Source organism: Sphaerodactylus townsendi, linkage group LG11, assembly GCF_021028975.2.
Source record: "Sphaerodactylus townsendi isolate TG3544 linkage group LG11, MPM_Stown_v2.3, whole genome shotgun sequence".
NCBI classification, from domain to species: Eukaryota; Metazoa; Chordata; class Lepidosauria; order Squamata; family Sphaerodactylidae; genus Sphaerodactylus; species Sphaerodactylus townsendi.
The window spans coordinates 40,250,908-40,277,107 of NC_059435.1; the positions used below are offsets into that span (position 1 = coordinate 40,250,908).

At 46.9% G+C, this 26,200-nt stretch overlaps 4 protein-coding genes and 1 long non-coding RNA gene across 6 annotated transcripts in view; 4 read left to right on the top strand and 1 right to left on the bottom strand.

The window, feature by feature from the left end:
* Nucleotides 1-445: 445 nt before the first annotated feature.
* LOC125441330 lies at nucleotides 446-17,505 on the bottom strand. Of its 2 annotated transcripts, none has more exons than XR_007245823.1 (2): nucleotides 17,288-17,505; nucleotides 446-1,225 (listed from the first exon to the last, which is right to left on the bottom strand). It is a non-coding gene; the product is annotated as an uncharacterized LOC125441330 (long non-coding RNA). The 2 variants fall into 2 exon arrangements; XR_007245822.1 differs by lacking the exon at nucleotides 17,288-17,505 and adding an exon at nucleotides 5,531-5,801.
* On the top strand, nucleotides 5,149-7,579 carry HOXA6 (homeobox A6). Its single transcript, XM_048511852.1, has 2 exons — nucleotides 5,149-5,833; nucleotides 7,304-7,579. The coding sequence occupies exons 1-2, from the start codon at nucleotides 5,368-5,370 to the stop codon at nucleotides 7,561-7,563; spliced, it is 726 nt and encodes a 241-aa protein (XP_048367809.1). The 5' UTR covers nucleotides 5,149-5,367; the 3' UTR covers nucleotides 7,564-7,579.
* On the top strand, nucleotides 7,629-12,574 carry HOXA5 (homeobox A5). The gene is made up of 2 exons (XM_048511850.1): nucleotides 7,629-10,358; nucleotides 11,396-12,574. Exons 1-2 carry the CDS (start codon nucleotides 9,704-9,706, stop codon nucleotides 11,644-11,646), a joined length of 906 nt encoding a protein of 301 aa, XP_048367807.1. The 5' UTR covers nucleotides 7,629-9,703; the 3' UTR covers nucleotides 11,647-12,574.
* HOXA3 (homeobox A3) overlaps nucleotides 11,686-26,200 on the top strand; it is a 36,626-nt gene continuing 22,111 nt past the window's right edge. The window contains exon 1 of the mRNA XM_048511847.1: nucleotides 11,686-13,515. The gene's annotated coding sequence lies outside the window, so the exon portion shown is untranslated. The remainder of the gene's footprint in view (nucleotides 13,516-26,200) is intronic.
* Nucleotides 19,872-26,118, top strand: HOXA4 (homeobox A4). Its single transcript, XM_048511846.1, has 2 exons — nucleotides 19,872-23,914; nucleotides 24,368-26,118. The coding sequence occupies exons 1-2, from the start codon at nucleotides 22,990-22,992 to the stop codon at nucleotides 24,700-24,702; spliced, it is 1,260 nt and encodes a 419-aa protein (XP_048367803.1). The 5' UTR covers nucleotides 19,872-22,989; the 3' UTR covers nucleotides 24,703-26,118.

Sequence of the window (26,200 nt, forward strand, 5' to 3'; positions counted from 1 at the left end):
CATTCTCAGTGAGGCATTAATATACTATATTCCAAGTGGATTTTTTTCCAAGTATGTATGGGGGGGTGGGGAGAGAAGTGTGCATTTAAAAGTTTATTCATCTGCATGGCAAGAAATCCATCGAATCACACTTTATCCCCTAGCGAAGTAACTAGCCCATGCACTTCAGTGATACTTCTAAGTATAAATAGGTATCGGGTTAATAAAGTCTCCGTTTAGCCTTCGGAATATAAGAAGGTTTTAGATTTGGGGGATTTTTTCTATGACATAAACGGGAGTCCACATCTGGGCCGGTGGCAATGAGAAATTCCTGGGATAAAATGAATGAATACGGGAGGGTTAAGGCGCAGAGTCCATTAGCCCTTGGCCCAGGAAATATTATATAAATACCTATATGTACGGATGTGTGAAACGCATACACAAGAAACTTTTATATCGCCAAATATTTTCCATACAAGCAGTTCTTTCCTTTTAATAAATCAGATCACCTGGTTTTAAAAAACAACCACCACCAAAGCACGATTAACAGTGGAATTGTGAAGAAAAATGTGCAAAAGGGCAAGGCGAAGAGTCCTGGAGAAGAAAACAGCCTTTGCAGGCTCTGGTATTCTCAGCGCCTTCAGCGCAATTTTCCTAATAATGGTGAAAAGGGAGTCCAAACGGTGGGTCCTTTAAAAATCTAGGTCTGCCTCTCTGGTAAAATGGCGCCTCTCTAAGTCCTGCCTCTTTCTTAGTGATGAGGAAAAGGCCATAAATCCGTTGTTGTTTATGAAAATTTACAACTTTGCAATACAACTTTATGAGTGGCTGGGTTCCTCCATTGGTCGCCGACGGTCATGTGGATGGTAACCGTGAACATGAACTTTTTTATAATTTCCCTGGCGAGAATAGAGCTGCATTCTTTAGCTCGGCTCTGTCCTGCTTCGGATCTCTCTGGCTTTTCAGTCCCCCCCCCCCACTGCACCCCCCTGGTTATCCTTTGTAAGTCAATAGAGAGCAGGGGGTATGGAGGTTCGACTTCAGCAGACGCGGCTCTTGGATGGCGATTTCCATCTCCTCCGCCGGAAGGTGTGGCGTACTGGATTCAAAGCGCTGGAGTGGCAGATTTTAAACTCGCAACCTGGCTAATTTCCTGCTTCTTCTGGCACCAGAAGGAGGGCGATTCGTCTCCGGTGCAGCCAAAACGACAGCTGTCAAAGTAAAAGGGACCCCTGCGAGCCAGAACCTAAAGGTGAGAAATGCAGAGAAATGAGCAAGCAAACCTGGCCACATTATACAAACTGCAATAGTAACCTCTCTGTCTCTCTATATTTTTAAATATGTATGTATTATAATGTTCATCCAGCTTGGAGTGAATTGCTTCGGCGGAAGGCTCAGTCTAGGAGATTAAGACTGAGCGCGGAATGGGAACGGAGACCAAGGAGCCTCTTCCTCATTTCAGCCATGTCAATCAGGCATTTTGTTTATTAATGTACAAAATTATTATATTAGTGGAGTTGAAAAAGTCATCTAATTAAATGCTACATTCTTAGAATCACAGAATGCGCCTTACAACCACCAACAAACCTGTGTTGTATTTTCGTGCTGAATTTGGGTTTGATGTTTATAAGGTTTTTTTTTTTTAAAGGGGTTATATAATATTTTTCATGTCAAGAAAATCTCCATAGGCGCCTCATTTTAGATGGAGATCAATTCCGCTAACATCAGATAATCTGTTTGGAATCGGTTGGTTTTATTTTTAGATCAATGACGGTACACAGTATTGGTTATGTCTTGCATACAGTTTGGAACCCGGATAGTATTATAGACTTTTTAAAAACTCTGGAAATGTGGTTTATTCGTTAATTGCAATGACGACTGAAATACAATAGGGGACTGTATTGCAGATACTCACAGTGTAGCTTTTTTAAAGGGGAGGGGAATAGAAGGGGGATGAAATAGGACGACATTCTCTTTAAAACTCGTGGGGGGGGGAAGAGGAATGTGTGGTGGTAGATGTGAATGTAAGATTTTCTCAGGACTCATAATGTCTGTTTCGCCCATTTTGTATTGTTGTTCCAATCGTTTTCGAGGCGGAAAATATTTACGATTGTGCAGTCTTGCAATATTCCTATCTTCAAATATTCATTACTGTTGATAAAAATGAGCAGCGAGGGTCCATAATGTCCAAAAACGATGGGTTTCTCCTGTGTTTTCTCCGAACTGGAGAAGAATTACGTGCGTATTTCCATTGCAGTGTCTGCTTGACTGCAGCTGCAGTGAATGTCGGATTATTTATCGGCGAGAGCAGGGTACTCAGTGCTGCCACGGTGTGGCCGAAGTGGGTACTAGGCGGGGAGCGGGCCAAAAGCAAGCGCCTGTTTAAAGGAAAACCTAGCGGATTGCTTACCGCTGGCAATTCTCGTTTTTAAATCGGCTTGCAGTTGTCTCATCTAACTTTCTCTCCTTAAGGGATATTTTTCCACCGGTGATTTAAAAGCGATGCGCGTGGGTGAAGGGGGAGCTGAATTATGAATGATGTGATTGAACTAGATGTTCTAGCAAAGTGAACGCTGGGGGTTACTAGCACACGTTCAACCTAAACAACGGCTGGGATTGTGAGATCTGTTTGGATTAGCGGCTATTAGGTAAAAGTTGCTTTCTGTTACATCTCGGAACATGAGACGGATTTGTAAGTGGATTTGTACCTTGAAGGAAAGAGGCTTTTAAGCTTAAGTGGGTAACTGCGCACCCCACCCCACCCCCGCACCTGTATCCTAACTTTGTTTGACTGATGGCTTCGATTGAATAAAATGCTGAAGGGAAACGTGATGTGAGCATTAGAGGGGCAGTCACACTATTGCAAAAAAAATGTATCCTGATATTAAAGGAGTATTTGGGTTTCTCAAACAAAATGTGTTGCTTTGAATGGGTCTGTTTGTTGAGTCTGTTTATCTCTTTCCTCTCAGCGAGGTTTCCCGCAGAAGGGCCTCTGGGAAGGAAGGTAGCGTCTCTGGCAGCGCTGCTGTTGAGCAGATGTGGGTCTCGAGGCTCTGCTGGGGGGGGAGGCTTTGACTCATAACAGACGTGGATGTTATTCATTCATTGGAATGAAACCAAGATATTGGGGAGGGGGGGCGGTATTTGCTAGCTAACCTATGTTCATCGTATTTGCCCGCCGCTCTTTTCCTTCGCAGAGATGTTTTCTTGGATTATGCTGATCAATTTTGCCACTGACGGGTTCAAAAGAAATCCAAAGAGATCTCCGGCGCCTTCCCTGGATTTAGCAGCCAGTTTCCTGGCTCGTCTTATTAGGTTTCCAAGCCTCTCATCCAAGCTGTGTACGGGATGACGGGGGGGGGGGGGGACAGCTCCCACTGTCAGCAGCAGAAGAGAAAATCTAGCTGTGCTAAAACTTTTCTTAAAAGTGGACCAGTAAGAGACATGACTGTAGCTGGACAGTGGAGACCCCTTTTATCCCCTTTCAGTTCCTTCTCTCCTCACTACTGTGTTAACTTCACTAAAAGCTGTTGTTTTTGCTGTTGGGCTGGCGTCGTAAAAATCTCTGAAAAGCGATTTATTTTTATTTTCCACGATGGTTGTTTTCCTGTTTTTAAATTGACGTCTATCCCCCACCCGCCCCTGTGTTGTCAATTGCACTTATGGGTTACGTTTTAGTTGTGGCTTTTAGTTAAGAATGGAGGGGAAGTCCTTTGAAAAATCACGATTGGAGGCAATCGAGAGTTCCCTGTGAAACTCCAGTCGGGGCACAAACAATGCGCACGATTGTGGCGGGGGAGGGGGGGTTGTTTTAACTTACTGCTGTTTTATAGATGCCGTAATCGGACTCCGGAAATGAAACAATCCAATCCGAGTCTCAACAGCCACAACCCCCACCCCCCCACCTTCCCAAAGCCAATTGAGGGCCGGTTATTACAGAGCCCATTCATTCCGCCAAGCCGGTTGAAAGCAGAAAGTTTCGGCAAGTGTGAAAACCACGTCAATTCGCACCACGAGGAAAGGGGCTGGTGGGGATCTGCTTTTAGAACTGGGGGCCGAAGGTGTGGGGTGTGTGTGTGTGAAGAAGGGCTCCCCTCCTGACTCTTTCTTTAAAGCGCCCCTTCGAACTGCAGGCCCCAATGGGAGCTTGCATTGAAGTGAGTCTGAAATTATTTGCCAGGATAGAGATGGAACATGCCAAGTCAGAGGTTGGCTGGTCTAAAAATGAAAAGCAACCCGGCTGAATTAAAACGTCAGAACTCACAGCCAAAGGAAGTCATTTCTGAAAGTACTCCTGGATTCAGGCTTTGGGAGGGGAAGGCAGGGGAAAGATGCGGCCCTCTTCCTTTATTTTCCTACCGGATTCCGATAACAACACACCTTTTTTTTTCCCTCAAAAAGAACCAATAGGATTACCTTTGCGGTAACCTTTTCCTCCCTTCGAAACGGCGGCTCAGTTCCTTAGGAGAGGATTTTCGGCCAAAGCCCGGCCAAAGGAAGAGTGGCCCCAGCAGATGCAGCCCCCTGTTTCTTGTCCGGTTCCTGCTACTCTAGGAAACTGTCCGTGCGGGATTAAAACTAATTGCCCCGAAAGGAAACGTTTGGGGCCAGCGGTTTCTGTGCAGAGCAGTTTATTCCTCTGGTGTGACTCACGTGCGGAGGGGAGGCAGTAAAAACTGAATATTTGAAAGGAGAGCTCCTATCTAACACTTCTTGAATTCAGATTGTTTTAAACTGCCTTTAAGGGAAAATACAAACAAACGAACCCTAAGCCCTCAGGTACCACGCGTTTAGCTTTCAATCGACTGCTTTGCTTTTATCTGTGGGGAGGGGGGGTGAGCCCCAATAATCCAAAGGGGAGAGGGGGGGAGTTTCCTGGCTGCTCCCTGACCAGCCTTCAGTTGGTACTCCCCAACTTTGCAGAAGACTTCCTCGGGTTCCCACGGCCAGGTGCCCCCTGCCCCCGAGTTCCTCAGGGCCTCGGTGTAGTCGATCAAACGACCCTGAAATACCTCCCCCCTCCTGACAACTCACACTCACTCATACGCGCCCCCCCCCCCAGTCCTCTCCGACTCCGGCCCCTCCCTTTCTTGGCATTGGGAAGGGTGGCTGCTGCGCGTTGCCATCCATCTCCCGGGCTCCGGCGGCGGGGGGGGGGAGGGGGGTTGGCTGTTGTTTGTAACTTTGCTGGCTCGGTGGCGGCGGGTCCCAGGGGAGAAGGCCCTCCGCCGCTCACTCATTGGTCGCCCGGCCGTCAGCTGGTGCGATTTGCTGCTGTCGCTTTTGGCGCTCGGCCATCCAGAAACAAACCACTCGGATGACTACTAATAGTTATAGCCAGATGTACTAATACACAACAAATCACGGTCCGGGGTCTGGGGAGCGCCCATGAGTTCCTATTTCGTGAATCCCTCGTTCCCGGGGAGCTTGCCCAGCGGGCAAGAGTCTTTCCTGGGGCAGATCCCCCTCTACCCCGCCGGCTACGAGGCTCTGAGGCACTTCCCCGCCTCTTATGGGGCCGGCAGCCTGCCGGACAAGAGCTACTCCTCACCTTGTTTCTACCAACAGTCCACCAACACGGTCCTCGCCTGCAACCGGCCCTCCTATGACTATGGCGGCTCCTGCTTCTACGCCGACAAGGACCTGGGCGCCGCCGCCGCCGCCGCCGCCGCCTCGCCCTCCGGCAGTGGCAAGCAGAGGGCCGGCCACCCTGGGGACTATCTGCCCTGCTTTGCTCCCGATCAGCAGTTCAAGCCCGAGAGCGGGCCGGCCAAAGCCCTAAATGACGAAGGCGGCGACCGGAAGTACTCGAGCCCTGTTTATCCCTGGATGCAAAGGATGAACTCCTGTGCTGGTAAGTCAGGGGGATGCCATCGAGAAGGGGGGTGGGGAGTGGGAGGTGGGGGGGGGAGAGTCGGGGGCGGCGAGTAGGGTTTTTTTTTCCTCCATGGAGTGAGACGGTTTTGGGAATGGATATCCTTTTGATTCGGGCTGTCTCTGAAGAGCAATGAAACCTACAAGCCAATGGGTAACCTGAGACGCTCCCCCAGGTTCTTTTCCAACCTGACACTTGAACTATCTTGGAACAAACACTCTTTTCTTAACAACAAACTGCCACCAGCTTGGGCCCAGAGAGGAAGGCTGCATTCCTAAACACACTTCAGTGAAAGCCAGTTCAATTAACTTAAGTATGATGGACTTCCAAGTGATTAACTCAAAGATTTGATCGTAATGGCCATAGTACTAGTGACAATACACAGATTCCTCCTTCTATGACACGCAAAGAGTGATGCTAAAGACGGTCCCTTCCTTATTGACTACTCTGTATATTTGCCAGGCGCTCTGTCTCTGCCCCCTCCCTGCATCCACTCATTAGTGTGTACGTATTAGCGACTTGGATGCACTGTTTCTATCATATGTGCGTCCACAGACAAATCATGGGGCTGGGAGAATGGCAGTGGAGAAAGAAACTGGATCAATGGTGAAATTCCCACTGATTTCAATGGATCAGAATTTCATCCTCTGTCCTGTTTTATGTGGAAGTTTCAAATGGATAGCAAAGGAGAGAGAGAGAGAGAGACACTTGCAAGAATATAAACTTCAGAAGCTCTTCAGTAAAGTGGCATGGCTTTAAAAAAATCAGCGTTGTAGGTGCTGACGTCCTTTCAGAATACACAATGCAGTCAATTTCAGCCATGTAGTAATTTTAGAGTAGATTTCTTAAGAAATTATGATGTCTGATTAATCTAAGGCTCATAAATCTGTAGACTTACTTGGAAGTAGACATCACTGCAGTCAAGGAGACTTGCAATGTGTGTAGGACCGCACTGTCAGTTTGCTAAAGCTACCTTGCTACAAATGGTCAGGATCCCCTCGCAAGCCCCACTCATTTGAACAGGAGAGGGTTAAGTCCAGGCATTGGTTTAGATCTCCCACTAAAACCAGTGGGGCTTGAAGAGGCTCAATTTGGGTTGGATCCTGCCCCAGTATTCTTCTTAGTGTTTGCAAGTTCCCCGCAAAGAGCCCTATGAAATGTAACAGGCAAGGCCGCAAACAGTACATGGGTGAGCCACTGGGAAATTTCCCTGGTCAGCGCTCTGTGAAATTTAGCTGTTCCTTTATCTGGTTCCCCAAAACCGCTCCTATATTAAGAAATGAAGGACATTTATACACAATCTGAGAAGCCCATGAGCCTCTGCTATAGAGTTTGTAGGGAAGGGAAAAAATAAGTTTCAAGAGCATCAAGAAAACAAGTTTCTTGATGCTCAGCCACCGAAAGCTTTAGGCCAGCTCGACTGAGATCTGACTGTCTTTCCTTCCCCAGGTACAGTCTATGGCACGCACGGGAGACGGGGCAGGCAAACCTACACCAGATATCAGACCCTAGAGTTAGAGAAGGAATTTCATTACAACAGATACTTAACCAGAAGGCGACGGATTGAGATTGCAAACGCCCTCTGCCTTACTGAGCGACAAATAAAAATCTGGTTTCAAAACAGACGCATGAAATGGAAAAAAGAAAGTAAACTGGTCAATTCGACACAGCCCGGCAGCGAAGAGACAGAGGAGAAACCAGGGGAGTAAAACCTTAAGCAGAATTAACAGACCTTGCCTTGGTATCTTTGCTCCTCTAATACCCCCTCCCTTTCCTGGTCCTGCGATTCTTTCCACTAACCCCCCCCCCCCAGCTTTTGTGTATCTTTTTAAAACTCTGATGATTCTGAAAGGCTTTATTAAAATATATACATATAGAGATGTACATATAGAGATGTATTTGCAGTAAACTGTGAATCCCTCGATCAATAGGATTACTGCGTTGAGAAGGGAGTGGGGCGCATGGTCAGGTCCCCGCCGTGTAGCGGGTTGTGCTCCAAGCGCATCAGATCCCTTTTACAAGCACACAGACCCGGTTTGGGAAGACGGAGCACCTGGCCTGAAGAGCTCGCAGGCAAAATGCACAAGCCTCCAAGCTCTAAGGATGGCCAGGGGTGGGCAGGCGTCACGACCGCCTTCGCTGCTAGCCCGGGGTTGGGGATTGCTCGTTTATTGTGCCCCCAATCCCGTTACTGGGACATGGGACCCACCGGTTTCCACGGGACTGCCCGAGCATCCTGAATGCTGCGAGTTAAGAAAATGTCTTTCTTTGGACATTTGATTCCAACACGTAATTAGGACAGACGAAGGGAGAATGAAATGTCACACTCAAGCGTATTATTTCCAAGATATCTTTAAAAATGTTGGTGATTCACCAGCTGTATTTTCAAACTCACTTAAAAATACTCAAAGACCTGCTTTTTTCCACTTTAAGTCATCGCTGTAATCAAAATCATGTAAATCCTAGAAGGGTTAATTGTGGAGGCAGGCACATTTCTAAAGAAAAGGTGCTTATTGACTATCGGGAGAAATATATATATTTTCCATTTTGGAGACGAGCAGTGAATGGAGCCGACCATAGAACGTAGCAAATGGCTAGAATAGAGAACTGTGTGTTTTCTCCCTCCCCTTCGTGTTCTGTTAAATTCCATCATAATAATAGCAGTAGTAATAATCTAGAATGGCAGCTCTGATCGTAGGATTTCATGTGGATTGTTATATTGATAGTGGAAGGAGAAGGCGCGGTCTCCCTCTCACAGCAATGCTGAGGAAACGTAGCCTGGTATATACATGTATGTGTGTTTGGCGTTCTATATATATATATGTATATGTATAAATATAAATATATAGAATCATGAGGATCTTTTTTGATATGCAAAATGCTGCATTTGAGTGCCAGTTCTGAATTTTTTAAAAAGTGAACTCCCAAACAATATCTTTTTGCCAACAGATGCGTTATGCAAAAAGCAAATAGGAGTAGGAATGGCGATGGTGGCTAAATTCTATTAGATTTTCCACCCTTTGTGAAAGTATATCATGCGACACTTCTATTGAAGTCGAGTTGCTATTTCAAAGCTTCAGGTCGTAAAATACAGCTCGATCGATTCCCCCCTCCCATTTTTAAGCGCTGCCTCAGCAATTGGTGCGGGAATGCTGAGATTTATTCTTTCCTCCTTCCTCTCCAAAAACTCTTTAATTTTTTAAAAAATTAAAGTTATTTTACTTCGAATTTACAATCTCTAGCAGACTAGAAATGCCCCAATAATAATAATAATATAAAACAAAACAAAAAGAAAGGTTTCAAAAGAAACGGTTTTGAAAATAAAGGCTGAATATATTTCCCCCTCCGCTTCTGCATTCTTGCCGGTTTTATGATCTGGAGCCGATAGCCCTTAACAATTGGGACGTACTAATGGAACTGTGAGAGAGATGCCATAATTTTGCTATAATGGGCTGTAACCTCGATTCGACCCCAGCCCTGCTGCAGCCCTTAACCGGGAAGGGTGAAGATCTCGCTTGTCTCCAGAGGGTGGCGCACGAGGCCGACTGACAGTCTGCAGCTGGCGGCGGGCACGCGCGGCGGGCACGCGCCCCAGCGCTTCTGCATCCGCCCCACTCCCCCCATTTAGTGCACGAGTTTACCTCTAGAGGTCATCAGGCAGGATTTACGACTGGACAACAAAAGCACGTGACATGAAGTCGTACCCCATATTTGGGTGCCTACGTAGGAGGGAACCAAGTACATGTCCCAGTCATTTCCATAATTCATCATAAATTGTGCAAGGGTGCTATAGACGCACCAAAAAACGAAGCAAAGAGCCACAAATCAAGCCCCCCGATCAAAAAACAAATGAGCTCTTATTTTGTAAACTCATTCTGCGGTCGCTATCCAAATGGCCCGGACTACCCGTTACATAATTATGGAGATCCCAGTGCCGTGAGCGAGCAATTCAGAGAATCCTCCAGCATGCATTCCGGCAGGTACGGTTACGGCTACAATGGCATGGATCTCAGCGTCGGCCGCTCGGCTGCTTCCAGCCACTTTGCGCCAGGCGGGGGCACGGAGAGGGCGCGCCCAGCTTACGCCGCCAACAGCACCTCCGCCGCCCCCGAGGCCAGGTACCCCAGCCGGGCGGCGGCCACAGCCACGACGACCCACTCGCCTCCGCCTGACCCGCTGCCCTGCGCCGCCGTGGCCACCTCGCCTGTCAGCGGCGACGCTCCGCACGGCGGCGTGAAAAACTCGACCAGCACTTCGTCCACCTCCAGCACCAGCAGCAGCCACGCCACTACCACCAGCAGCAGCAGCAGCAGCAGCCACGCCACCAGCGGCGCTGGCAACCCCCACCTAGGCAGAGATGGGCTCAGCACGTCGCCAGGCACCGAAGACGACGCCCCGGCCGGCAGCGAGCAGGCGAACCCCCAGCAGAGCGACCAAAGCCCAGCCCAGCAGCCTCCACAGCCCCAGATCTACCCTTGGATGAGAAAACTGCACATAAGCCATGGTAAAAGCATGCCCGGACCCAATCCAGGCGGCGGGGTGGGGGCGGGACGGGGTTCGCCAGAAACAAGCTGGGCTCCTTCACCAGAGACGCGCCTGCGAGTCCTCGCACGGGGCGCGGGGGGGTGTTCTGGAGGGCGCCTGTGAGCTCTGTGGTGTGGGGGGAGATTCGATCCTGGCAACTAGCGGTGCTGTCCGAGGCAAGTGGCGACCGGGCAGGGCGAGCCAGCCTCTTCTGACAACTCCCTCAAGTCTCCAGGGCTGTGAGGTGTCGTTCAAATGGCAGGGAAAGAGAAAGGCAGACCTGAATAGTGGGTGTCAGCCTCGGTAATTTATGGCGAGGACTGTCCAGTGAAAAACAGCGTTACTAATTATATCAAAAAAGAAGTTGGGCAAATATAGAAAGGGTGTGTGTGCGTGTGTGTGTGTGTGTTGGGGAGAATTCTCTGGGCGGAAAGGAAGTCGAAGAAAACTTCAGAAGGGGGCGGGGGGGGGGAGCTCTGCAATCGCCAAGAATTTGGAAGTCACTCTCGCTGCTTTAGAGTTTCCCCTAAAGTCTGCTTGGAAATGGTCCTCGCAGGGATGAGTGGGCGACTTCCTTTTGCAACCTGGTCAAATAAGCAGTCAAAAAACCGAGTCCAGCAAAGAGTGCGCCCGGATTGTGCGCCTGCTGGTAGGAAGGCAGTCCCTGGGAAGCGTAGGATACCCACTCCACAGTAAGACTGGCGAAGGAGTCCCGGGAGGGGAGCCCAGCATGCTTTTTGCCCCAGTTGCCTCTGGATTGAAATTCACCAGCACATGTTTCCAGGGGGGTGGGGGGACCGTTTCAATTTCACAATGCTGAAGATTGTTTCAGGAATGGAAAGGGAGCAGGGGAGGGTGGGAGGAGGTACTTGTTGAGCATTTATGCAGGTAACTCCAATAAAACCGGCCAGAGAAGGGAAGGGGGGGGGGGCGTGGGAGAGACAGAGCTTGAGGTGGCCCAGAAAAAGAGCAGGTCCCAGTTGCCAGACTCCCACCCGCTTCCCTTTTCTGTTGCAGACAACATCGGGGGCCCCGAAGGGAAACGCGCTCGGACTGCTTACACCCGCTACCAGACCCTGGAGCTGGAGAAGGAGTTTCACTTCAATAGATACTTGACCCGCAGGAGGAGAATTGAGATCGCGCACGCTCTTTGCCTCTCAGAGAGACAGATCAAGATCTGGTTCCAAAACAGGCGCATGAAGTGGAAAAAGGACAACAAGCTGAAGAGCATGAGCATGGCTGCGGCAGGAGGAGCCTTTCGCCCTTGAGAGCCAGCCCGGCCCGGCTCCTTCCTCCCCGCAAAGGGAGGAAGGGGGGGAGTGGGGGGGAGAAAGTACTGAGAGCAGCATGAGACGAGCTGACCCGGCGCGGAATGTCAGTCGCCGGTTTCTCTCTCCCCCGCCCGTCTCTCGTCCCTTCTCGCCCCCTTTTACGTTGACTCTCCCCAACTTCCCTGGGAGGCTTCGCCGAGGAAGCTCCCCCGTCATTTTTGAATCATGAGCCTGCTTAATTCAGCCTCCCTAGCGCGTGTTACCAGTAGACCTGCTCCCCCCGTGCATTTCTTTGTCTTGAATGGCTTTGTCGGGGGGGGGGGGGATGTAGATGTTTTAACTTATTTATATGAAGCGAGTTGTGTTACTTGAAGTAACTGTTAAAGGGGGGGGGGAACCTACACACATACACAAAGGCCCGGAGAGAGATCTCCTCCCCCCTTCTCTCTCTCCCCCGTCCTGTTTTAGCCCCCCCCCTCTGTGTTGCACTCGCTTGTGCTTAACTGTGCATGTGTGTTCAAAGTGTCAGTGTCTGTATAGCTCCAAGCTGTGACCAAGATTTCCAATCCAAAACTACCTAAATTTCCTGTGTCATTAATGGCTGTTGTAGAGGTGAAATGATGAAATACAACTGAACGTGTCCTAACGTGTAGTGAATAGTGAATCTGTGACGAAAACTGTGATTCCAGACAGTATGTCCTTGCTGTGCCTTTGTATATGACTCTTTGCACGAACTTTTAGAGGTGGATTTGATTCAGCTCAGCTCCAGTAACGTCTAGTTATTTCTTTCCTTCTTTTCTTTTTGTGAACAAAGTTAAAAATAGAGTCAAGGTCTGGCTGTTTGAGCAAAAATGTGATCGGCTTTTTAAAAAACCAATGTTTTTTTTTTAAAGTACTGACTGGACAAATAAACTTTCTATTGTAAGTTTTCCCCCTTTCTTTCTCCCACCCCCCTTTGCGCCTTTTCTGGTTTGTGCCTCCTTAGTTTTTATCTGTCCCAACTGAGCAAAGTTGGAAAAGAAACTCTCTCTAATGCAACTCATTTCAGAGCAATTGTCCAACAGACCGCTGGAGCTAAAGTTGCTCTTTGGATGGGACTTTATGTTAGGTATCCACAGGCGTGGGTTGAGGGAAGAAAGCTGAAGGCTGGCTGGTTCGCTATGGGGGGAAACACCCTGCCTTCTTCATTCCTCTAGATCCTTTAAATCTCCTGGCAAACCAAGCCCTGTGCCCATAGGTTTACAAAGATAGTGCTGCAGACCTTCTCCAGTTTCTAAGCACTATCCAGCTACGACAACACCCGCCAGTCCCCATTATCACACCACTTTTCCCCTTAAAATGTTTTTGGGGTGGTTACTCTACTTATTCAATTCTGTTACAGTTAAGTTTTGCTAGAAATGTAACGTTACTTACCCCCACCAGGGCTTGAATGGTTAACTCCTCTCAGCTTCTAAGAGCAACTAAAGATTTGCTCATTTACTGACAGGCTACATTGATGTCTTCCTTTAAAAGTTATAAAACAATAAACTTTATAAGGCCCAGTTCCGGCTATATGACATTTGGTGCCAAATGAATAGGGTTTTGTCTATGAATTAGATTGTAAAATCACCCGTAGAACAGACAGATAGGCTCACTGGCTGTAAAAAGTCACGTGGTGCCATTAAAGTAAGTTTTATGGTTTTGGGGAGTTGTCATCCAACATTATATGCCACATAACATATAATCTCACTGACGCTGGACTTCATTTGACTCTTTTGCAGGCTATGGGTGCCTCCTGGTCATTCCAATTGTCAGTTTTAGGTACAGAAGTATCTATTGTCCAAGTTCTCAATAACTCTGTGAAAAAATGGCTCCTGGCAAGTGAAGGTAAGTTTTGTGCACAAGTTCCTTAAGTTTATTTGTAAGGGAACTCAGCTCTCCTTGCTTGGGGTTCTTGAATGGTCACAGTGATTTCTTAAAGTTCTCTCTTAAAGATGCAGATTTATACCAGGAAAGAGGGATTTTCCTTCAATCTACTGTAATTCTTCAGGCTCAGCAGTTACTGAACTCAATATTTTATCAATCAAATCCAAGTAACCCATAATAAGTGACTTTGGCAGAGATGGATTTTGAGGCCTAACTTTAATTACTTTGACTATAGCAAATGATAATGACTTCCTTTGCTTCACGGACTTTCCAGTTTTTAATGATTTTGTTTATCAAGGAGCAGAGACCGCAGGCGATGTTTAGAAAGAAAGGTTACAGGCGATCTGTTGAACCAATTTCCCTATCTCTGTGGATGTTTAGAATTTAGTAAACTTTTTGTCTCTCAGAATATGGAATTTGCTCCTGGAACTGTTGCTTTTGTGTTTGGGTTATTTTGGATTTCTCTGTTCAGAACTGGCTTTCCCTACATGCACATGTCTCCATATGCAAAGTACACCATTGCTGTAGATTCCTGGTCATGTCAGTGTATTTTCACCAGTTTCTCTGTTCTGGAAGGACCAAATTGACTGTAATTTTAACGGGAGCTTCTACATCCCATTAGAGTACTTGAAATTATGAAAGAGAGGTTTATAGGAGACTGTAAATAACCCCCCATTTATATAGATATCTGTATTTTTACTAGCTGGCAATTGCAGGGTAGGCCACAGCTGTCTGTTTATTATCAGCATTCTTTTTATTTAAGTCGACTCTTCTCACCAGAGTGTGATTACTCAGCAATAAACTTTATGGCCGGATTTAACTTTAGGTCTTTGAATTTTCAGGGTTGAAAGAAAGCGTGAAACAGCAGCCCTTTTTTCCCCTGCTGCGCCTCTTCCCTTTCTTCATTGGTAGCGAGGTCAGATCCTGGAAAATCCTTACTGATACCAATCCTAGGCAGGCCTGTAATGTATTTGTATTTCCTACTAACAAAATCCCATGCAAGTGAATTAAGAACTGGAAAGACTAAACCTAATTATTGTAAAGAAAAGCAGATTGACTTATAGATTCCTTAGGGCTGCCAAAATATTGGGGTTTAAAATAGCAGCTCCACTCTTACTTGAGAAGAACTTGGTTGTATAGTGCTATAGTTTCCTACTTGTTGTGTACATATTCCAATCAGGATCTTTGAAGAACAGCTTACTTCCCCTTTCAAGAACTAGCAGCAAATCTTGGGTCAAAAGACGATGCAATTGGTGACAATCAGATTTATTCCCAAAAAGTGTGTCTAAGATTTTGGCCAAAGTGCTCCACAGTCCCAGTTTTCTGGTATATTTTTTTTTAACCTCACTTAAGGTCTGAAGGGTGTCTGACAACCTAACCGCATACTGTGTAGCCAGATAAAAGAACCTCTTATGACTCGCCTCCTAAATCTAAACATTTGCAAAGGTTAAGAAAGTTCCTTGTAATATTTCTAGGGTACCTTTTGAGTGGATTGCCATTTTTAAAGTATTTGTTTTCTTCTCCTGGATTATTAGTGTCTTTCCCCGAACATCAAGAGAGGGTTGATGTACACATAAGAAACTAGCAGGGGCAATTTAAGTGCATTATACATCAGCTCCCACTCTATATTGTTGAACTAATCATATAAAATCTAATCTTTAGCATATCTATTGCTTTCCTGGAACCTTCTTTCCCAAAGTCCCAATAGAAACGCCAGTAAACCCACTGGAAAGTAGTCGCTGGGAATATATGTCGCAAAATGCAGAGAGTGGAACTTCTACAATTATTGGAAGTCTACTGCTGCTGGGGGAGGGGGCCTCCAGAAAACGAAACATGTTGCAATGCAAAGCCAAACCGCTCTGGAAGACTGACAATTTTATCCCCAGTTCAGTTAAATTTAAATACCTGAATTTAAATGTATCTCATTCCACTTCTATCAGTGGGTCAATGCCTGGCTTCTAAAACCTTTCCTTGAAAGTGAGTCCGCTCTGCAAACCTCCACATAAAATGGGAAGCTTCCTTTGTTTGACTGCAAATCTACAGTTTCAGTTTAAGGGGGCTGGAATCAGTTTATTCCTCCTCCAAATTGACACCCAGGGGCTCCGATTAAATAAATGTGAAGTCGTTCAGGAAGGGAGTGGTTTAAAACTGAGACCCACACTGCTGTGGAAGTATTTTTAAATCAGCTGGGTTTACTTCTAAATAAATGTTGCTTGGGAACTAGGTGGACTTAATTGCACAATGTTTTCCAGATTTGAAATGTTAGTTACTTCTCTGATCTACCTGCCTATCCATTTGTAGCACTCTATTCCTTTCATTCATCTGAACGAAAAGGTGGTTGAGCGGAGAGACCTAAACCACAGAACAAATCGGACTCGCTTGTATGCCTCCCCTCCCCCCAAAACACACCCCACTCTTCCAGCGCCCCAAAATAAATATCTGGAAAACTGCCACTCGGGTTCAACATAGTTTTCAACTTCATAGCAACATCTCTTTGCCATCGAAATATGCAGACAATGAACAACACACAAAAGTTAAAATACCAAAATACTTCACAAAGAGAATTTGAAAAATAATCTATTTATTTATACTATAAGCATCGTTGTTTCGTGAGGATGACTGCCCTGTTCACTACGTTGTCTTCACTCGACTGGAGGAGGGTTTATTTTACTTAAACAGTTGTCCCAGAGCATCTGACTATCAGTTATAGGCCAATGGCTCAGACCTAAGAGCCAGACCATCTGTAGGTTAGACAAGCTTTTGTGTTTACATCCAGGAAGTTAGAGAGCCGCAGTTTCTTTTAAAGTGTAAAATGGCTTTTGAAAGTCACATGATAGGTAGGTTTGCTAGTGCCCTTCTTAACAAAGCCTTCTGGGAAAATTCCTAGTCCCCCTCTATTCCTTATCACCACAAAGGTGACATCACGAGTTCTTTCTACCTTGGGTAAAGCAAGTTTAACTTTCCATAACAGAGCATCGCATTTTTATACAGCTTATCTTGTTCAGCCAATCATGCTGGTGGATTACGTGGCTATTCTTTCCTACCATTCACCACACGTTTGAAAGAGAAAGGCTGCATTTTCGTAAAATACAGGTTTGGGATTCTACTAATATAGGTTACACAATGTTTGCAAGATTCCTATTTATTTTTGCAGTAATATATATATTACCTATATATATATATATAAAATAAATATAATATGATTCATCTTAAATATATACAGTAAACCGCACAAAACTATGTGTTGCTTACGTAGATCCAAACCATGTTGTACGACTAGAGAAAGAAAACAGGACATTTTGCAAAGGGGTCCTTTTCCTGGGAACAGAAGGCATCTATTCCTTTCCCCCCTTTCCCTTCCGAAACGGCTTTTCAGTAATAATATTTGTTATGAAGGTTATTGGGTAATTATTGCAATTTTGTGAAACGGTCCTTGCTCGAGGTGAAGTCTGTCTCTAGATAATAAATGGCAGCTCTCGCAGTTCATTGCCAGGTTAAGTAAATGCAAAACCAAGATAAATCTGCACCCTCTAAGACTCACCAGCAGAGCTCGCTTTAGACCAAGTTCACAGTCAACCCTCTTCTCCCTAGGCAAGGCTCCGCAAACCCGTTAGATCTGTTGTTTAATATTTTTTGGAAGAAATCATGGAGAAATGAGCAAACTCTCACTAGCGTCTAGTTGCATAAAAGACCACAAGGGCAGTGCCTACCTTTTCATCCAGAATTTACCCACCTGTCACGGGAACCTCACAGCTTCTCTGAGTTTGAAGCTGGGTCCTCCAGCCCTGGTCGCTGGGTTTTGGAAAACTGATTTGACAGAAGCGCTGGTTTTTTAAAGAAACAAACATCTACATTAAAAAAATAAAAATAACGAACGCTTTAGAAACTCGAAAAAGGAAACCCCCAAGGCCACGGACACAAACAAGAGCGCGCCAGCCTCTTCTCAAAGGAGCTTCCATCGCTTTTGTATATCTTTGCGGCTAGGGCGTAACAACTTCGGGTCAAAAAGTTGAGGGTCAAAAGTTTACGTTTTGCACCGCTCTTCGTCATGCGCCCAGACAGAGTTTGATGTCAATGTTATAGCCAAGATCTTGACTATCAACACAAAAGATAAAATGGCTTTGAGTGAGGCGTGTATCGCAGTATGGACTCCAGGTGAACTCAAGTGGCTGAATGACCTCAATTACCGAGGAGAGGAGAGAAATCCCTCTTTTCAGCATTAATACGCGTTGAATGCTCAGCCACATTTCCCCACCGAATAGTGTCGGCTGGCAGATGCATCAGGTGAACACTTCCCTTCCCTTTACACGCGCTCACAGTTCGCACATGCCGTTTTTAAAAGCGCAACCTAGCCTGGTCAGTGCAAGAGTTTTAATAAGTCTGAGCGCAATCTTCAGTGAATTTCCAGTTGTCTTTTGAGTTCCTCCTGTGGATAACAAAACGCTGTCAACCACGGTCCCTAATAATATTTGCTTAAGTGGGTGGACCGCGTTGGCCGTTTCCCTTTTGAATAGGGTAGGGAGATAAAATACAGTTGCCATCAAACCAAATAGTGACTCTTTTCTGATTAGGATTTCGGAGGTTATCTCTCAAGGTTCCTGTGCAAACTCTGCCGGTGGCAGTAATCGCCTATTATTAAAGAAGGACGCAATTGCTCCTATCTGGAGAACTATTTCTTTCTAAGAAGTAGAGGTGGGTGGGTTTATTTATTTGGTTAGATCAGCCGGGTTGTTTTACCAGAAAAAAAATCCCATATTCCATAGGGAGATTTGGTGCACCTTGTAATTACTAAGTCAATATATAGAAAATAATCGTTAAAATCATAAGTGATCAGAGTTCATAAAATGTGGGGTATGGCCTGGAAACAGGCTTTTAAAAGTTGTGCCTACTAGTAATACACAAGTGCCTACCAGTAATACACTAGTAATACAAAGCACCAGGATATATAGAAAAGCTGTGATTCTTTTATCTCTTTCTAGTATAAGTCAGCCTCGGAATATCCAGCATCCTCTTCTCCATTTGCGGTGGAATTTTAAAAATAAATAAATCTAGCCACACAATATGGAGCTGATATCTGGAACACATGGTGATGACAGAGGTTGCTTCCATGAAATATAAAGTGAACATCTGCCTGGCCACACGCTCACAAGCAAACCTTCATGATATGAATCACTAAATATCATGGTGGGATATGCTGCTGAATATCAACTTATAAATACAGAAATAGGAAGACTCTTTAAAATATCATATTGTTTTGAGTCTGTTTGGAATCAAACTGCTCGGTTTAGCGCTGTGTAAAAGAGACCAAGGAGAAATTTGGCCTCCTCTTGGCTCAAGAACTTGTTCAAGAGCCGTCTCAAGGACTGCCTGCTCTTTAGCATGTTTACATTTATCAGCATTTTTTAAAAAAAACCCTTCTGCAGAAACCCTTTTGCGCAGTTTCTCCTAGGAACCCACGTTACTCTGTTAAGATGTGATCCTTCAGAGAATCACCGTGTTCAACTTCTACCTCAAATGCCTCCCCTTCCACAGCCACCCACCTCCAGATGTGTGTTTATTTACATTCTTGGACAACCATATCCTCTGAATGCCCACTTGTCAAAATAATGCTAATAATACTAATACTAATACTGATACTACTACTACTACTAATAAATAACATAGTACCTAGGAAGTATGAGGCAAAAGCAACAGAAATAGCTAATACTGAGAGAGGGTGATTCCATATTTCCATTTTAGTATCTTTCCTGATTCCAGTCCCACGTCCTACATTTTATAACGATCCTCCAGCCCTTCTCCATTTTCCTTTTCGAGTCAGTGACCTGAGCAAAGACTCTCCCCCTCCCCATCTTTTAAAAGACACTTCTTAAGACCTCGCAGGGGGAAAAAAGAAGAAAAAAACTAAGTCCAAGGCCGAGGTGAACTTCAGGTCAGCGCGTCTAACAAATATGAAAATGTCGCTTGCTGAAGGGCACGCCTTGTTATTTAACAAAGACTGTCAATGTGTAAGATTAATAAGAAACAAAATGCGCCCGGTGTCACCCTTCGGTCACTTTGAAACTTGGGGCAGGGCTGCATTCAAGAGGGAGCGCTGGACTAACTATATTCAAAAATGCTGCAAATCATATTCAAACCAGGCTGCCGGGTGTCCTTCTCTTGCCCCCCCCTCCCATCTCCCCACCCCATCCGTTCCTCTCTCCCTCTCTGTCTTCCAGGCGCGTGGACAAGTTGAAAAGTTTAAACGAACCCCATATATATGTCCTGGAGAGAGAGACACACACAAACACGTAGAACTCCGGTCTGTACATTGATTTTATTTGTTCATGGGAAGCTAATGGTAACTTGGGGGAGGGGGGGGGCTCATACTGCGAGCAGTTTGGCTGTGTCCGGGAGATGAGATCGGCGCCCGTCTCTCCGGTCGTATTTCAGTGGATCTCCGGAGCTCTTTTCTACCAAGGTCCTGCTGCAAAACGTTGACTTGTGTGTGTGTATGTGGGGTGTGTGTGTGTGTGTAAAGATACACCTTTTTGTGTGTATTTGCGAAGGGCGTGTGACTCTCTGACGTTTGGTCAGGCCAGGTTTCCGTGTAGGTTCGCTGGGAGGTTGCTCAGCGGAACTATAAATCTGTGGGGGGGGGGGGGGGGAAATGGACCAGGCCCCTTGCGAGATAACTCTTGGTGGTCTCGGCTGAGCTCTTGTTTACGGTAGGTAAGCCGCCCAGACAAGGAACAGGCCCATCTTTGCAGCCTGGTCGAACCCCCCCAAAAAACCACCAGGCTGCCGCTGAGCAGCGCAGGTCACCTTGGAGATTTACAGGCCTGGAGCCCAGCCTCGGCATTTATTTCCGTTGAACTAAGCAAAGGAGACACCCAGTGGAAAGCCGTCCAGGGGAGCAGGCGTAGCTCTGAGATGTAATCAGGATAATTAATATTAAACAGCCCCTGCGACGTCCTCCGAACGTAATAATCTGCAGACACACATACCCCCCAAAAAGGTACTCGCTTTCCTTGTTTTTCTCTCTTTAAAAATTTTGTAAGAACGCATCCTCATTCTTTTTTTTAATGTACTACGGTCTCCAGATCCAAGGGCGCCCTTTATTTTAGCAGGGATGGGTGCAGTTTATATCTTAAATTCATGGCGCAAGTGTGTATGCTCCAGTGTACATTGGCTATATCAGCGCATGGATAATCTGAGCCGGAGGGGAGAGAGGAGACCTTTTAAACCCATCTTGGGGTAACGTTGCTATCTGTAATGGGTAAAGAGGGGTGTATGTGTGTGTATGTGTGGGGGGGTGACACCTTAGAGTGGAATCAATGTAAACTGTGAGGAAGGACTGAAGCCGATCTGTGGTTTTACTGGAGTCAAGGGCCGGCCACGAGCGTTATTTTGTCCAGTGCTCGCCTTTCCCGCTGCTTCTAAGTTTTTACGGCCTGCTCAGTACCAAGCGACATAATATGTGCTTTCCAAAATATGAGGTCTCAGAGAAAGCCTTTCATGTGAGGTATAGGAGAGAGGAGTAAGAAAAGGAGGCTGCTGACATTTCAGGGCAGAAGGACTTCTAATTTTTTTTTAAAAAAAAACTCTTTTAATCTGCCAGGACAGTGTAAGTGAGTCCCACCACCTTGGAGAAGGGAATATGACTTATATGGGCATCAAAACTATAAAATATGGCAAGCAGAGTGACAGACATTTGTAAGTGGATTGAATGGGTGTTTAAGAGAGAAGTAATTTTTATTCAAGTATGTATTTGCGGTCACCACAATAGTCGAACTGTCCGCTATTTTGAGCGAAATAAACATATGGAAAATAAGTGACCATATTATATTATATGAATGTTTAAGTGGGGCCTCGGGAGAAAGAAGGTGAGCTTTAAATCAAGCAGGTTTTTTGCTCCCTCATTTGTGTCCCTGAATATTTTTAATGCATATTTTAATATTTTTTAATATTTTTAATATTTTTAACATTTCAGATATTAAAATAGCAGGCAGAAGTGCGACAGATGCACCAGAAGACTTAAATTAATATGTCCTTTTAAAAAAATGACCTAATTTTAACCTTCAGATTTCAATTACCCTAGGTCAGGCAGTCGCTTTCTTTTCCCTCCTGAGCGCCTAGCAGAACAATTTTCTGCAATTGTAGCAGAAGTCGAAGAGATTATGCACATCTCCCAACTGAAAGATTTACAGTACTTATGGCCCTTTTAAAACAGTGAACATTTAGAGTATGGAAAAATAACCTTCCCTTCAAGGGAAATATTCAGGCTTGTTTCTGGTAACTACACGGGGCTATTTATTTATGTATTCATCCCTCCATTCATTCAGGAATGCGGATGACCTAAACGCTTTTCCGAACTACTGCAAGGTTCCAATATCTATCTATCTAGTGTTGTGTTGTTGTTTTTTAAACAATTTCCTTTTATAGCACCTTCCCTACCTAATTACTTGCCACCTTCGCTTCCATTTTCACCAAGGGGTGGAGGATTTTGCCATAATTAAATGACCGTAAAAGAGCAGCATTTAAAAGCCCTGGAGAGGTCTCAAAGAGAAACAAATCTCTGCCTGCAGTCAGGTGCCCGCGTTGCTGTAAGATTGAAGCATCGCGTGGATTGCGCTGCCCCCGACCCAGTGGCGGCCTGGCGCAATCTCCTTAGGCGCACGGAAAGACACAATTGTGGCTCAAGCCTGCAGTGGTCTTGCAGGGCCTCAACAGGTCTGGGAAAGGGAGGTGCGGCAGAATAACTCTTGCATTGCGTTGGCTGATCTGTGTTAGATGCATTAATCAGAACTCTCGTTCTCCTTACCTATTTCCTCGCAAGCCAGTCCCCGAGAACGTGGTGTTAATGTTTGTCGTCAGAATTTCACACAGACGAGATGGCCGCCCTTCCTCCAGACATCCTTTAATCGGGAATAAAGACCCCCCCCCCTTCCTCAAATGCGGATTAATAAAGGATTCAAATGACCACTCCATCCAAAAACAGGTATGGGGCGAAGGGACCCTAAAGCAATCTGATTAAAGGAGGATGTTAGGAGAAGAAGGAGTGAAGGAGGCATCTAGTCTGTGTGATTTCAGCTGGACGATCTCACAAGCCAAGTACGCATCTTTGGCTCTTTTCACCGAGCTCTAGGGTGGGGGCGGGGGGGGAGGAGAGAAAGAAACAAGGTCCCCGACAGAGCAGGCAAGGTCTGAGCGCCTCGTTGCCTCCGAATTGCTGGATCCCCACCCCCCACCCCGGTAAATCGCCTGTCATTCGGAATCCGGTTGACTCGGAGGACGTCCAGGGCGTGCTGGAGGGGACCTCCTCTGCCCGAAAAACCTCAGGGGGAAAGGCTGACCGAGACGGTCCCGGGATCGCCCTCCAGCCCCCCATTCTCTCTCCCCCCCTTTGTATTTCCTGATCCGGGCTCTGCACTGGCGCAGCAATTGGCCCTGCTGGTCATGTGGGTGGCAGCGGGGTGGGGGTGTGCCCGGCTGTCTCGGGGTGGGAACTGCAGAGTGGGGGGAGGGGGGAGGCCCAAACTTTGGCAGGCTGCTCTTGACAACAGCAGCAAGGAGAAGGGGAGGGGGGAGAGAGGGAGGGAAGGAAGGAAGGCGGAAGGGGGAGGAGGGGAGGGGCCTCGGCGAGCCCAGAAAAACGACAACGCGAGAAAAATTAGTATTTTTGCACTTCACAAATTAATGACCATGAGTTCGTTTTTGATAAACTCCAACTACATCGAACCCAAATTCCCTCCTTGCGAGGAATATTCTCAGCACGGCGGCAACGGCGGCGGGGGCAACTACCACACGCATCACCCCCCGCACCACCACCACCACCAGCAGCACCAGCAGCCGCCGACGCCGCCGCAGCACCTGCGCCAGCAGCAGCAGCACCCGGGTCAGTCCCTGCCCGAGTACTACCCGCGGCCGAGCAGAGAGCCCGGCTACCAGCCTTCTCTTCCGGCGCCTCCGCCGCCGCCGCCGCCTCCGCCGCCTCCTCCTCCTCCTCCCGAGGCGCTCTACCCCGCGCAGCCACCCCACTACCCCGAGTCGCCTTACAGCTACGCCAACCTCAGCGCCCCCGCGGGGCCGGAGCAGCCTCCGCCGGGGACCTCCCCGCCACCCAATCCTTCTCTTCATCCTCCTCCTCCTCCAGCGCCAGCTCCTCCCGCCTTGAAAGGCCACCCGGTCCAGGCGCAGTCCCTGCTCCAAGGCCACGTCCCTTCTTCGCACCCCCACCAACCCCCCCAGCGCCACTGTGAAGCTGCGGCGGGCGGCGGGGGCAACCCCGCTTGCCCCCTGTTGCCGGACAAGAGCCTCCCCGCCCTCAAAGGGAAAGAGCCGGTGGTGTACCCCTGGATGAAGAAGGTCCACGTGAACACGGGTGAGTTGACCTTCTCCAAGGGGAGCCGGGACCCCGGGGGGGGGGGTGAGTACGTGTGGCTGGGTCCTCTTTTGTGAGTGTGGCTGAGGCGGAGAGAGAAGGTATTTCCGGAGAAAAAGGGAAAACGTGAGAATCCTTTTGTAGGCCAGGCCTTCTTCCGATAGATTTACGAGGCAACCTAGCGATAGGGTAGCAATTACAGCCCCCATAAATTGAATTGCCTGGCACTGGCTCTAGGCCGTGTGTCTTTGAAGCTTTTCTTGGATCCAAACGCACATCACCATTTTTTATGGCTCCCCAATTGTCTCCTATTGTCCAAAGCCGCTGAACCCCCCCCCCCCGCCCCCGTATCTGAACTAAGCCCCGCTGTCGAGTTATTACATAATAATGACGGTGTCCCGTTGCCTTCTTCTCCTCCTCCTCCGTGTGCCTCCTGCGCCTGGCTGGAGTCAGTCAACCCCAACTACACCGGAGGGGAGCCCAAAAGGTCCCGAACTGCTTACACGAGGCAGCAAGTCCTGGAGCTGGAGAAGGAGTTCCACTTCAACCGCTACCTGACCAGGAGGCGACGCATCGAGATCGCGCACACCCTCTGCCTCTCTGAGCGGCAGGTCAAGATCTGGTTTCAGAACCGCCGCATGAAGTGGAAGAAAGACCACAAGCTGCCCAACACCAAGATGCGCTCCTCCAACCCCTCCGCTCTCAACCAGCAAGCCAAAGCGCCTGCTCAACAGCAGCAGCAGCCGCCACCCCGGGGGAGGCTCACCCCCAGCTCAACAGCGCTATGATGGCCCCTCAAAGGCAAGGCACCCCCCACCCCAGCACAAATCCCAGGCCTTTATTCGTTGACCACCGGGACCAAATGACCTGTGCTGAAGTGTGGGGCAAAGGAAAGAACCCCAGAGCCCTGTTCAAAGGGTACGCAAACCAAAAAACTGCTCAGTGAGCTCATGGTCTGTAATGTTTGATTCCCACCATGTATGTTTCTCTCTCTCTTTCTTTAATTTATGGACTATACCGTCTCCCTGCAGCATTAAAGAACTGTGGATGCATCTTGTACCTGCGAAGGAAGGACCCTTTGTTGTGTATTTGCCTTCAGGAGTCAGCAGTGTTTATAAGTGACCTTGTGAGAGATGTGTGTGTGTGTGAACGGTAGGCCTGTGTTGTTCCGCCGGAATGCTCAAGCATAGACAGGCAGAAATAAGTCCATCATTTCATGGAAGTCTTTCAGATCTTCTGGGGTCAGAAAACACCTCCACGCTCCCCCCACCCCAAGGACAGCAAAAACAGGTTTTCTATGTGCCAAGAACAATTTAACTTTTAAAAAGTGTACTCTCTGCTGTAATTGTGCTACGTAAGTGTGTGTCGTCCCTCCCCCCCCCACATGGTTTCCTTTGCACTTATTTAAAGGAAAGACAAAAAGTACTCCAATATTTGCTATTTCTGTCTTCTTATCCTGCCACTATCAAAGTCTGTGTACAGTTTGTGGATTCTATGTGTATACATTTGTGAACGTGTGATGTATATAATGTCCAGTGCTGGAAATAAATACTGTGTACAGGAACAAAAATTAAAAGCACTAGAAGGCAACACCAGAAGCATACAGTGGCGCTTTTTGAATATCATGTTGCTTTCTGTGACATGGAAAAAAGGAAGATTCACTGGAGTGGACTCTTGACTTTACACAAATACACACATATACACACCATCAATTTCTGTGCAAAGCTGGAGAAGTGGGACTGAAGCTTCGTCTCCTTGTGCACTCGTCCTCGCACAGAAGTGGAGCCTGGTGCCCAGCTTTGAAATCAGACAAATGGAAACCCCAATCCTCAAAATGAATGAATCAGCAAAATCTGCAGAATTCCAAGTACTTAGGCCCCTTCCACACATGCAGAATAATTCACTTTCAATCCACTTTCATTGCACTTGGTAGCTGTGTGGAATAGCAAAATCCACTTGCAAACAATTGTGAAAGTGGATTGAAAGTGCATTATTCTGCATGTGCGGAAGGGGTCTTTGCTTTAAATGAGGTGTGTGGATGTGCCTGCCCAATCCTGTTTTTACCTGCTTCTTTATTCCTTTGAGCCCTTACTGTGTGTGAACTCTGAAAGAGATGTCTATTTTTTCATTCCCCCACGTTGCGCACATCTATTGGGCCTCTGTGGACAGAAATGGGGATCCAATAAACCAGAGTGCTTACTGTTCTTATGGTGGTGATGGTTATTATTATTTGATCACTATTATTATTTGAATACTATTATCATTTGAACACTATTGCAACTTCAG